This window comes from Pseudonaja textilis, chromosome 2 (genome assembly GCF_049901715.1).
Source record: "Pseudonaja textilis isolate UNSWEBS1 chromosome 2, rPseTex1.2, whole genome shotgun sequence".
Classification (NCBI taxonomy): domain Eukaryota; kingdom Metazoa; phylum Chordata; class Lepidosauria; order Squamata; family Elapidae; genus Pseudonaja; species Pseudonaja textilis.
The window spans coordinates 912,004-925,674 of NC_141991.1; the positions used below are offsets into that span (position 1 = coordinate 912,004).

Here is a 13,671-nt window from a genome sequence, read left to right on the forward strand (position 1 = left end):
GATGTAAAACCCAAATTATTATTATATTAATCCTCACAACATGAAGACAAGTCTCTGGTTTCAAAGGTTTATTGCAGGAAAGAAAAAGCGGTTGCAAGTGCGGCCTTCAAGACCCTTCCCCAATTGGACTGAGTACAAGGAGAACAAATTTCACTACTTTAACAATACATTTTATATCCCTGCACAGAACACGCCACGCCTAAAAAGCCCTCCCGTTACACCTCCTTATTTTCTATATGCTAAACAACCAACTTGTTTCTTGGGCCTCAGTGTTTTTTTTTTATCTTCCTAGGCTGCCAAGCTTTACCTTTGATGTATGTTCTTATCTTACTTACTCTCCCTAGCCTGGTCAGATCTTCCTGTTGTTCTAATAATGTATCATGTCTTTGTGGAATGTATCATCTATATGTGAATGACCAGGGCCAGGATGTTAGTGCTTCTTTGCCTTGGCTGATAACTTCTTTCAGTAGAAATAACAAAAAGGGAGGGGGGCGGGATTTCATGCAAAGATAAAGGAAGCTAGCAAGGGCACATCAAAAAGGAATGAAAGAAAAGAATATTCTCGTTTATTTCACATACAAAATGAACCAAAGAGCTTTCTAATCTTGCTATATAATGTTCATTATAAAAGAGTAACTTATAATTTTCTCTCAGATTCACGAGAAAGAAACGAAGCCCGACCTGCTAAACTAAAGTCTAGCAATTTCAATTTTTGTTACATTCTTCCCACCCCCCTTTATCTCAGAGATTGAAGGGGTTAAAATGACAGAGCTCTGCTTCCTAGATGGAGCCAAAAATTTTTTTTCTTTCCCTTTAAAGCTGCAGCTGAATTCCTCTTCCTGTCTTTCCTCCTGGATGGCTGGTTTGAAAGGAGACACCACCTTTCTCCTGTTTTTCTTTCTCTCTCGTCTCCTTTTGGCATTTTATATCGCAGATTTGCAAGACTGCAGCGCAGCTGTGGAAGTGAGTCGAGGAAAAAGACGGAGAATTTATGGGGGAAAGGCTATCAGGTGGGAACGTGAGGCTCACAAAAGCAAAATAAGAGGCACCGGGGAGGGTGGATGTTACAAAGCTTCTGTAAAGCTGATAGGACGCACCCACCTGGCTTTCCTTTTGGATATTCCCACGATGCAAGAAAAATGCTGCAGCATCAAAATGAGACAGAGCTGAAGTTAGCAGGAAAAGCGGAAAGCTTTCTTTTTAAAAAAATGGCAGTGCAATTTTTTTAAAAATAATCCGAACTCAAAAATTCTGCTGCAACTAATAGTCATCTGTGCAATGCGCTCAGCATCTCAAAGCACAAGGAGCCTTCAAAAGGGGTGGGTGGGTTGCACGCTTCTTTGCATAGCTTTTCCCCAAACCAGGTTTCTCCAGTTAGACTTCAGCTCCTGTAATTCCTAGAGAGCAGCAGAAGGAAATACTATACGCCTTTAAGGCTAAGGACTGCAAGAGTAGAAGGCTGCCTTTCTTTTATTTGAATGAGATCTTTGGTCCAGCTAGCTCTCTACACCAGTCTTTCTTAACTTGGCAATCTTAAAAAGCGTGGACTTCAACTCCCAGAATTCTCACAGCCAATGGAATTCTGGGAGTTGAAGTACAGACATCTTAAAACGGCCAAGATTCCAGAGACGGCTCTCTTGTACCTTTTCCAATCTGCTATTCTGCAAGCAGGCTAGGATTGAGCTCCCATTATCCCCAACCAGCTATTGCTGAGAATTGTAGTCCAACTCTCTGGGATGAGAATCATCACCCAAGAAGTGTTTTGTTTGTTTTTTTTAGCTGTTTTGGAACGAGGACTGAACATTCACCAAGGATCTCCTGTTGCAGAGTGAACAGAAGTCCGTCTACAGTTTCAGTCTATCCGAAGTTTCTGAGAAGAACTGAGCTAATGTATCTTTAAGAAGACCGCAAATGAGGATCAGCATCAACAGTGGAGCTACATAGGAGCCCCATCTTGCAAAGCTGAACAAGTATGCCCTTTAAGTGTGTGTGGTTCTTTGTTTTATTTTCTTTGCCTTTCATTTCGGCCTCTGGCAAGGACAGCCTCCTTCTCCAGCACCTCCTGGGTTAGCTAGAAAGAAGGAAGCCCTGGTTGTGGGCCCATCCTGCCCATGATAATATAACAGATAATCAGAATTGGAAGGGACCTTGTAGGTCATCTAGTCCAACCACCTGCCCTATACCATTTCTGACAGATGGGAGTCCAATCTCTTCTTGAAAGTCTCAAGTGATGAAGCTCCCACAACTTCCCAAGGCAAAGTTGTTCCATTGGTTGATGGCTCTCCCTGTCAGAAACTTTCTCCTTATTTCCAGTTTAAATCTCTCCTTGTTCAGTTACCATCCATTATTCCTTGTCCGGCCTTCAGGAGCTTTGGAAACTAGCTTGGCCCTCTCCTTTCTGTGGCAGCCCCTCAAATATTGGAAGACTGCTATCATGTCTCCCCTGGTCCTTCTCTTCACTGTAATTGTTCTCCATATGTTTTGGTCTCATCCTGGTGGCTCTTCTCTGCACACTTTCTAGAGTCCCAGCATCTTTTTTATAGTGTGGTGACCAAAACTTGATACAGTACTCTAAGTGTGATCTTACTAAGGCTTTATAGAGTGGTATTAGTACCTCACTTGATCTTGATTGTATCCCTCTGTTAACGCAACTTAGGATTGCGTTAGCTTTTTTGGCTGCTGCAGCACACTGCTGGCTCATATTTAGCTGGTTGTCCACTAAGACTCCAAGATCCCTCTCACAGTTACTGCTGTTGAGTCTGGTTTCACCCAGTCTATATATGTACTTTTGATTGTTCTTGCCTAAGTTTCTTCCCAAATTTGGGCTCTGTCTTCAACTAGTACTTAGCTTTCCTAATGAATTTTAAGAAAATGTTATCCTAGACAAGAAAAAAACGGTATTTCACCTACTCTAATGGGCTGGTGGAGCATAGTTGAGAAATTGTGCTGCATCGTGGTTATTAACCCTGGTTGTGTATATATTTTTCTCCCTGAGGGCCAACCAAAACTTTTAAAAATGGAAGAAAAAGACCAGGCAGGATCCAGAGAGGACCTGAGAAGAGATTGGAAGAAGTAGGAAGAGGCCAGGATATCTCTGTAGAGACCAGTGTGAAACCTGTGGCTAAGGCAACACCACCATTTCTGAAACAGAACCTAGAAGATGGACTCCAACAGGACTGGGAAGGCCAGTGTCCAAACTTCTTGACTTGCCCGCCATTTCCTTATCCAAGATGGAAGAATCGAATATCAAAGCCTGGCGGTCAAGAACACCCATCCTCCTTGGAAGGAGTGGAGGAAGGGTATCAGTGGCCTAGAAAAAAATATGCTACTCAAACCAGGGCAGCATTCTGTGAGAAGGCCCACAAGGCCTATGCAAACCTGAACTTTTCTGTGAACTTGAAGGAGGAGATTCTGGAGGACATCCCTGATTCAGAGAGGCAGCGCCAATGGTTCAGGCGGTTCTGCTACCAGCAGGCTGAGGGCCCTCGAGAGGCCGCTAGCCAACTCCGGGAGCTCTGCCACCGGTGGCTGAAACCAGAGGAGCACACTAAGGAACAGATCCTGGAGCTGCTGGTTCTGGAGCAGTTTGTGAGCATCCTGCCCATGGAGATCCAGAGTTGGGTCCAGGAAAGCAGCCCCGAGACCTGTTCTGAGGCGGTGGCCCTGGCTGAGGACTTCTTAGAAAGACAACCAGAGGAACGCCTGCCGAGCTCTCCAGGGAGGGACCAAGGACGCAAAAGCTGCCGATCTCCTTGGAATAATGTTTGTGTGGGGACTGGATTTGACAAATCCAATATGATTTGTTGGTGGGAAGGAAATGGGGAGATCACTCGGGTTCAAATTCCGACTTATCTAATGGCTTGGGAAAGACTTTTGGAGATCTGTTGCCAGACACAGCAATTGGATTTATTGGGCTGACATAACATAAAGCAAGAGCCTTACTATAGCTTTCCCCCTACCCTGGGCCTTTGTAGGGCGCTCCTGGCATTGTTGCTATTTATAATGTTTGCTGCAATGGAAGAGCAAATTTGTTAAACCCATGGGAAATGCCCATGGTTGTGTTTTAATATGAAGTAATTTTGAATACATCAGCCATGTGCAGGTTTTGTTCTATTCCCACCCATTTTGTGTAGCGAGTTCCTTGTGTACGCTTCTCAAAATGGGGGTTTGGCCCAAGGAAGGTTGGTGGCTGCTCTGGTTTAGATGCTGTGGATATCTCTATGATTGATGGGAACTGCAGTGCCCGGCAGCCAGAAGCACCCAGGAAAAGAAAGGGGCTTATGGTTGTTAGCTCACTTCCTGCTAAGAGGAGAGAGGCCTAAGTTAGAGAGTGGAAATATCTGCCCCATCATTGCTGGGCAACTTGTAATACTGGTAGTGCTCGACTTACAACCAAAATTAGCAATAACAATAGCACTTAGACTTACATACCACTTTACAGCCCTCTCTAAGCGGTTTTACAAAATCAGCATATTGCCCCCAACAATCTGGGTCCTCATTTTATGCACCTCAGAAGGATGGAAGGCTGAGTCAGCCTTGAGCCTGGTGGGATATGAACTGCCAAACTGCAGATAGTCAGCAGAAATAGCCTGCAGTACTGCACTCTAACCACTGCGCCACCAAGGCTGAGTCAGCCTTGAGCCTGGTGGGATATGAACTGCCAAACTGCAGATAGTCAGCAGAAGTAGCCTGCAGTACTGCACTCTAACCACTGCGCCACCAAGGCTCTTTAAGCCAAAATTTGTTGCTAAGCGAGATAATTGTTAAATGAATTTTGCCCCATTTTATATCCTTCCTTGACACAGGTGCTAAGTGAATGAGTACAGTTGTTAATTTAAATTTAGGTATTCCCATTGTGATGGCTAATGGCTTTGTATGTGGTTACCCAAAGAGAAACCACTGTTAGTCCAATTTGAGGTAATTTATCCAGGTTTAGGAAGAATAGGGAAATGTCACATTTTCACAGGAAGCTCTGGCGTCATCTTGACCAGGGTCCTGTTTGAATCTTCCTTTGATGTCCTTATTTTGCTTCCAGGTGCCAGAGTCTTTGGGAAACCTGCCTGCTAAAAGCCCCACCTCAGAGCAGCTGCTGTCTGATGATCCAGGAAAGGGGCAACTAGTCAGCAGTGGCAAGTCAAAAAGTGATAAGGAAACCTTCTTACTGGGAGGTAGGTCATAGCTTCTAAAGGCAACAACATGCGAAATAATAGAAAATACTTGTAGCTCGGGCTTAAGACTTCGGCAGTGGCTTCTTCTCTGAGCTTGTTTTCCATTTTGTTCCCAAACGTACCTCGTTAGCTTAGATATGTCTTGTGTGCCCTGTGGTCAGTTGGTCATGTGATTGGTTGTTCATTTGGAGCTACCGTGTTTCTCATATAATAAGGCCGGGTCTTTTTTTTTTTTTTGAGCCCTGAAAAAATGGCTAGGCCGTCTTTTCGGGGGTGACTTAATTCCTCCCCACCCTTGCATCTTCGGGCGGGTGGGCGGTGACGGCTTGGATGTTGACCTCGGCGTTGGTGGGGCACTTCGTATCAGGGTCAACGCAGGCAGCACCATATCCGGGTGTGCCACAAAAGTACTTCCTAATGGCGACCCCCCCACACCATTCCCCCCCATTTCGCATGTTTTAATATAGGCCTTAACTTGGGGGAGGGGCTTAATTTCATTTCATGCCTATGAAACATGCTGGGACTTCCTATTGGGGGAGGCCGTGTTGTTGGAGAAACAGGGTATATTTAAATGTGGAATATATCCCAACATATCTCTAATCCTAATAGTAACCATAGTGTTCCAACTGCCTTTTGTTATGGTTTTTTGTTAGACTCCTTAAAAGAATAAGAGAGTTGGAAGGGACTTTGGAGGTCTTCTAGTCCAACCCTCTGCTCAAGGCAGGATATTAAACCAGACCAATTCCAGCAACCATTCTTTATATGTTTACTTGACTAGGATTGGTCGTGTACAGATCATGGAGAAGGTGTTGTCCTTCTCCATGATGAAAATAAGGAGAAAAAGACGCTGTTTCCCAAGATAATAGGAAAAACAGTGAAGGATGTGGCTGGATCTTGACATACTGTCTGAAGCAGAAGAATGATGAAAGAATGGTCACAGCCTGTCTGAAGTTCAAAGTAAGCCAGTTCAGGAAACAAACTCTCATGCCCCTGTGGGAATCTGATTCTGAGGGAGAGGTGGAACAGCTGATAGGGAGTGGGAGTGTGGCTTCAGTGGCTGTGGAGGAAACTGGCGAAGGGCACAGCCAGGCTGGGCATTCAGAGGAAGACCCAGGCCCACCCCCTCTTCATCCTAGGGCATGCAGGGAGGAACGGATAAGGGAGCAACATGGTTTACAGGGGAGGAAAGGGCCCTGATCCCCTTCATTAGCTGCAGCTGGGAAGACTATTTAAAAGTACAAACTCCTCAAGGCAAAGTTTCTGGAAGCAAAGCGTGAAATTATTCTGGTTTGTCAAGTCTTATCTGAGTTCTGGCACCCTCCCAAGTGTGTGTGTGTTCTGTTATCTTTTGAGGTCTTCAATCCTTTATCCTGCCCTGTCTTATTTTGCTGCAGTGTGGTTTGTGTTGATTTTTATTTATAATTTATATGTACTTTGAGTTCGGACAGAATTTCTTCCTTTTAAAAACTGTTCTTGGGAGAGTTTTTTTCTCCAGCTAATGATAACTGGACATTGGGGACCAAGTTGGAGGAATTAAAGGGACTTTACCTATTTTTGTGACTTTGTTGCTTTTGTGCCATGCCCTGGGTCATCACACAAACTATGGAACTTTGGTGAGACAGGCTAGACTTTTCCCTTTCTCTTATACTCTAGTGCAGTGTTCCCCAATCTTGGCAACCTGAGGAAGTGTGGACTTCAGTTCCCAGAATTCCCCAGCCAGTTATGCTCCCATCACCTGTGTTGAGTTATTTCAAAGTCATCTCCAGGACTCTCTACACAACCATTGAAACGGGCCTTACGTATAGTCCTCCTGAAGATAACAAATTTTCTCGTGTTTGTTTGCGTGTACCTTTGAGTCAATCATGATACCAGCCTGGACTGGCCCTGGATGTTATCTCAGAAATATTTTCAGAGTGGTGTACAATTGCCTCCTTTCTAGGTCTGAGAGAGAATGACTGGCACAAGGTCACCCAGCTGGCTTTGTGCCTAAAGTGAGAGTGGAACTCTTGGTCTCCCAGTTTCTAACTGGTGCCTTTAATGGTCTGACATGTATTGTAAACCTGAGAATCTTTTTGATAGATATTGAACATTTTAGATCTTAGGTAAAGGTTCCCCTCACACAAGTGTGCTACTCATTTTTGGCTCTAGGGGGCAGTGCTCATCTCCGTTACAAAGCTGAAGAGCCACGTCTCCATGGTCATGTGGCCGGCATGACTAAATGCTGAAGGCGCACGGAACGCCGTTACCTTCCCACCAAAGTGGTCCCTATTTTTCTACTTGCATTTTTACATGCTTTCGAACTGCAAGGTTGGCAGAATCTGAGAGAAGTAACGGGAGCTCACTCCATTACGCAGTGCTAGGGATTCGAACCGCCGAATTGCCGACCTTTCTGATCGACAAGCTCAGCGTCTTGGCCTCTGAGCCACCGCTTCCCTTTTTAGATCTTAGATAGAGATATAGAAGATAGATATAAAGTTGGCCTTCCAAATTTCCCTTCTGCCAATTGTTAGCTTTTTAATATGGTTAAAATCAAAGAAGTGGAGTTTATTTTGGCAGTGTGTAACAGGAAAGCACCAGAACTGGGTGAATTTCTTCTTTCACTTTAATGAAACGTGTTCCTAAACTTGATGAATTACACAGAGTTTTGAAATTGGCATCTTCTTCACTTAATGAAGCGTAGATTACAGTTGTACCTTTTATTTATTTTATTTATTTATTTTGTCAAGCAATTATAAGATAACAGGTATAAGTATAAACATAGTTATGGATACATGAAATGAAAAAAAAAAGATACATATAAGAAAAAAAAAAGAAACAATAGGACAGGGATGTTAGGCACGCTGGTGCGCTTATGCACGCCCCCTATAGACCTCTTAGGAAAGGGGTGAGGTCAATAGTAGACAGTCTAAGATTAAAGTTTTTGGGGTTTGGGGAAGAAAGCACAGAGTCAGGTAGAGTATTCCAGACATTGACCACTCTTTTACTAAAGTCATATTTCCTGCAATTAAGTTTGGTGCAGTTTACTTTGAGTTTGTGTGCTCTTGTATTGTTACGGTTGAAGCTGAAGTCTTCATTGACGGGTAGGACATTGCAATGTATAATTTTATACACTATACTTAGATCGGACCGAAGGCGGCGTAGTTCTAGGTTTTCTAGGTCTAGAATTTCGAGTCTGGTGGCCTAAGGTATTCTGCAACGAGTAGAGGAGTGGAGAACTCTTCTTGTGAAATATTTCTGGACTTTCTCAACTGTGTTAATATCAGATACGTAATGCGGGTTCCAGACGGATGAGCTGAATTCAAGTATTGGTCTAGCAAATGTTTTGTATGCTCTCGTTAGTAGTGTGATATTACCAGAGAAAAAGTTACGTAAGATTAGGTTAACAACTCTTAATGCCTTTTTGGCTATGTAGTTACAGTGGGCTCTAGCACTTAGATTATTAGAGATGAGAACTCCAAGGTCCTTGACAGAGTTTGGATCATCAACAAGGTCTTAACTTCATAACGATGGACACTCCATGCTATTGGATTGTGACTCACAACTCTCTGTTGATCCTTGCAGGTAACAAAGACACAGAGGCAAAAGAAGATGGATTCCTTGAGCAGGAAACATCTTTGGCTGAAGGGACATTTTTCCTATTCCATGATGAGAAAGAGACCGAGCCTGAAAATCAGCCAGAACTACAGAGCTTTCAAAAAGACCATCCTAAAAAGACCAAGCTTTGCCAAGGAGGTGATGAACATGTTGTCAAAGGAGACCCAATCCAGAATAAAAGCGAAAGGAAATGCACAGAGTGTAGACACTTCTGCGAGGTCGATGACCTTCCTGCCAATCAGAAAATGAACCCGGAAGAATTTTACATCTGCCCCCAGTGTGGGAAAACCTTCCAGAACGGAGTGCCCCTAGCATCCAGCCAGGGAACTGCGGCCAGGGTTAAACCCTATCCGTGCTCAGAGTGCAGCAAGAGCTTTGGCACCAAGGCCGCCCTCCTGAAGCACAAGGCAACCCACACGGGGGAGAAGCCCTACGTGTGCGCCGAGTGCGGGAAGTGCTTCACCACCAGCTCCAACCTGATCTACCACAACATCGTCCACACGGGGGAGAAGCCCCACAAGTGCGCCGACTGTGGCAAAGGCTTCCACTGGAAGTCGTCCTTGATCACGCACGAGAGGACTCACACGGGGGAGAAGCCGTACGCGTGTCCCGAGTGCGGGAAGAGCTTTGGGAACAGCTCCCAGCTCCTGAGGCACAAGAGGGTGCACACGGGCGAGAAGCCCTACCACTGCTCGGAATGCGGCCGGAGCTTCAACCAGATTGCCTCGCTCATCGCGCACAGGCGGATCCACACTGGGGAGAAGCCGTACGAGTGCCCTGAGTGCGGGAAGGGTTTCGGCACGCGGACCAACCTGATGATGCACCGCAGGGTCCACACGGGAGAGAGGCCGTATAAGTGCTCCCACTGCGGGCAGAGCTTCAGCCAGAGGACTCACCTCATCATCCACGAGAGGACCCACACGGGAGAGAAGCCCTACAGCTGCTCCGAGTGCGGGAAGAGCTTCAACGCCAAAGCGCCCCTGATCACCCACAAAAGGATCCACACCGGGGAGAACCTTTACCAGTGCTTCCAGTGCGGGAAAAGCTTCAGCACCAGCTCCAACCTCCTGAACCACAACATCATCCACACGGGGGAAAAACCCCACAAGTGCCTGGATTGTGGCAAGTGCTTCAATCGGAAATCCTCCCTGATTACTCACCAGAGGACCCACACCGGGGAGAAGCCCTACGCCTGCTTCGAGTGCGGGAAGTGTTTCATTTCGAGCTCAGATCTCACCAAGCACAAGAAAGTTCACCGGGGGAAGCGGGCCGCCTGCCCTGCAAGCTTAGCGTATAGCCCAACACTTGAAGGATCAGGGGATCCGGGACAACACCCTTGCTGAAATCTGATACTGGACTGACCTCTATCCTACACAGGTAGTGTCAGGTGTGGCTGCATTCACGATCCAAGAAAGAAAACCTTAGACTCCATTGTTATAGAGCCATGATGGCGAACCTATGGCATGCATGCCACAGGTGGCACACAGAGCCATTTGTGCCGGCATGCGAGCTGCAGGCAAACTTACCTCACTGCGCATGTGCGTGCCTCACAGCTGATTTTCGGCTGGTTTGAGGCCTTTTTCGGCCTCCCAGAGGCTTGAGGAAGGCTTCTGCAGCCTTTGCAGGCCGAAAACTAGCCCCATTTCATCACTTCCTGTTTTTCCAAGTATACCAGAAGTGACGAAACGGGGCTAGTTTTCGGCCTGCAAAGCCTGCAGAAGCCTTCCTCAAGCCTCTGGGAGGCCAAAAAAGGCCTCAAATCAGCCAAAAATCAACGGTGAGGCACAATGCAGGTAAGGGGGTGGGGGGGGATTGCTTTTTGGGTGCTGGGTCAACCTTGAGCCAATGAGACTCGAACTGCTAGCAGTCAGCAGAGTTAGCCTGTAAAAACTGCATTCTACCCACCAGTCCACCATGGCTAGATACGTGTCCAGTCACCAATTGTCTGAATTTGGATCACGTGACCATGGGGAATGCTGCAACCTCACAAAGATCGAAAACAGTCCTAAATCACTTTTCGGTGCCATTGTGACTTCAAACGGTCACTAAATGAACTGATGTTGAGTGGGAGGACTACCTGTATAATGTGGATCCTGGAGACAATGGCGTCAAAGTGTCATAGTTACCGTGTTTCTCATAAAACATGACCTACCCTAAAAAGAAGGCCCAAGCACTGTTTTGTGTGCATGCAGTAAAATTAAGCCCTTCCCCCAAAATTCGGTTTCATCACATGTATTAGTTGTAGAATTTAAATGAAATCTTTGAAATATTTCATATCCTATTATTTGTCTCTCTTTGGATACACATTTGGCCAGTTTTCCTAATGGGTGTGCCAGCTTTCTTCTTTTACATTTGGACCACTTTAAACACTGGCACTCCCTTTTCTTCCTCTTGAAGCCATTTTCTTCCGTATTTCCCGATTGTTCTTTTTAATAGCCTATTATGTCTCTTGAAATTTGTGACTTTCTTAGCGTGGAAAAATAAAATACAACCTGTTTTGTGATGTACTTACTAAATGATGCCCTGTGGATTTTTGTTGTTGCTGGAATTATTTGACTGTCAACTAAACAAAGATATGAAACCTGAATAATCTATAAATGGGGAGCACTTGAGACTAAATACAATTCAAAATCCCTGCATCAGAACATTAGCATGTCAGAGAAAAGTTATAGAGTTGCTTTCCTCGAGTCCTGTTTTCTAAATGCAAGGAGCTGAGTACATTACACCTGCAAAGATAAGATTAAGGATATGCAAGAACTTTAAAGAGGTTATCAAAGAAAGGAGATGTTTTTTGTTGTCAGAGAGAGGGAGGAGTTGAATAATTGAATAAGAATTGCAACACTGACTTTGCCCCAATATTAAGAGTACTATGGTAAAGCTGTCTTATTGAGTAAAGGAAGTATTTTGAGGCAAGAGATCTCAAATAGCTACATTTGAAAAGACGAATTTACACAATAGATGCTCATTTGAAATGAGAGAGTCCCTCTCATAAAATGGCTGCTTAAGGAGACAAATTATTTTGCCAACCCAAACCTGCAAGGAGGGAGAAAGCTCTAAGGCCCAGAATAAGCTAAACCTAGCAACTAAAGTCAGAAATAATAAAAAGTTTGAATATATAAGGAATAAGAAGAATGCCAAGGGGGAAAAAAAGGTACACTAACTGTAGTTTTATGACCAGTGCTGCTTTTGATATGTTGGGTTTTTTTCTTCCTTCCTGCATACAAGTCAAAACAGGCAAGGAATTAATAAGAGAATACCTACCTACCCTGGATGAGTACAAATCACCTTGACCAGATGGTTTGGGGGTGGGGGTAGGGGGTGTTTGAACAAGTTAGCAGATACAATTTCAAAGCCAATGAATGTAATCTCAAAGCTCGTGTAGCACAGAGGAAATAGTTCCCAATTCCTGAAAAATTGCAGATTCCAGGAACCAGGAGCACTACTCAGGGGACCCTGAGGATACAGATAACTTCCAAGTGCTTCAATGACCCACTTAAAAGGATGCAAATGACTTAGCTGTCTGTAAGGAATATAAATCCTTCCATTCCCCACTATCCTGTCAGAGATGAAGGTTCTTGGATGAGAAGCAAAAGAAAAACAAGGAAGTCCAGTTGCCTCCTGGAAAAAGCACCTTTGGGACGAGGTCAACCCCCCTCTTTTTTGTGGCAACACCTCCAATATTGAAATACTGCTATCATTTCGGCAGCTAATCTTCATATGTTCTAGTCTCTAGGTCCTTAATCATCTCCATTTATTTTTATTAATTTATTTATTTTATTTGTCAATCTCTTACAAGATAATGGGTATAAGTATAAACGTGAGTAAGAATACAGGAAATAGGTACGAATAAGTGGGGACAATAGGACAGGGACAGTAGGCCCAATGGTGCACTTATGCACGCCCCTTACAGACCTCTTAGGATTGGGGTGAGATCAATAGTAGATAGTTTGAGGTTAAAGGAGTGGATATAACAGAGGATATAACAACAGAGTCAGTAGTGCATGCCAGGCCTTGCCCACTCAGTTGCTGAAGTCGTACTTTCTGCAATCGAGTTTGAAGCAGTTTACATTGAGTTTGTATCTGCTGTGTGCTCATGTGTTGTTCTGGTTGAAGCTGAAGTAGTCGTTGACTGGTAGGATATTGTAGCAGATAATTTTGTGTGCTACGCTTAAGTCTAACTGTAAGCAACGTAGTTCAAGGTTGTCCAAGGCCCAAATCTCAAGCCTGGTGATATAGGGCAGTGGCCCCCAACCTTTTTTGTGCCACGGCCTGGTACCGGCATCACAAAATGATCTGCAGCCCGGTACCGGCATCAGCACACGACAAGGCAAGGCGAGCCGAGCGACCGGCCAGCCGGTCGTCCCCCGCTTCTCCCCGCCACCTTCAACTCCTCCTTTGTACCTTTGTTGATGGGCTTCGCTTCGGGACGGCTTTGGGACGGTCGCTCGGCTTGCCTTGCCTTGGGTGCTGAAAGAATCCTCGTGCCTTAGTTTCGTTCAAAGCCCCCCCCCTTTCGATGAAACTAAGGCGCGAGGATTCCTTCAGGACCCAAATGCCGCTTTCCAACGGGAAAAGCTCACCTGGAAGCACTTTCTCATCAAACAAGATGGCAGCGCCCAGCAAATCGGTGGCCCGGTAGGAAATGTTCCACGGACCGGTACCGGTCCGCGGCCCAGTGGTTGGGGACCCCTGATATAGGGTATTCAGTTGCGAGCAGAAGAGTGTAGTCTTCTCGTGAAATACTTCTGGACTCGCTCAATTGTACTAATGTCCCATACACAGTGCAGATTCCAGACTGAAGAGCTGTATTTGAGTATTGGTCTAGCAAAAGTTTTGTATGCTCTAGTTAACAATTCGATATTTCTGGAGGAGAAGCTACGTATCAAATGACCTAAGCGCCAGAGCTCAC

The 13,671-nt window shown here is 45.1% G+C and overlaps 1 protein-coding gene across 1 annotated transcript; it reads left to right on the forward strand.

The window, feature by feature from the left end:
• Positions 1-1,981: 1,981 nt before the first annotated feature.
• On the forward strand, positions 1,982-11,292 carry LOC113450760 (uncharacterized). The gene is given in 4 exon segments (XM_087927886.1): positions 1,982-3,052; positions 3,055-3,762; positions 5,036-5,168; positions 8,730-11,292. Coding segments are annotated over 4 exon segments (2,355 nt in total). The 5' UTR covers positions 1,982-2,914; the 3' UTR covers positions 10,106-11,292.
• The last annotated feature ends 2,379 nt before the right edge of the window (positions 11,293-13,671 follow it).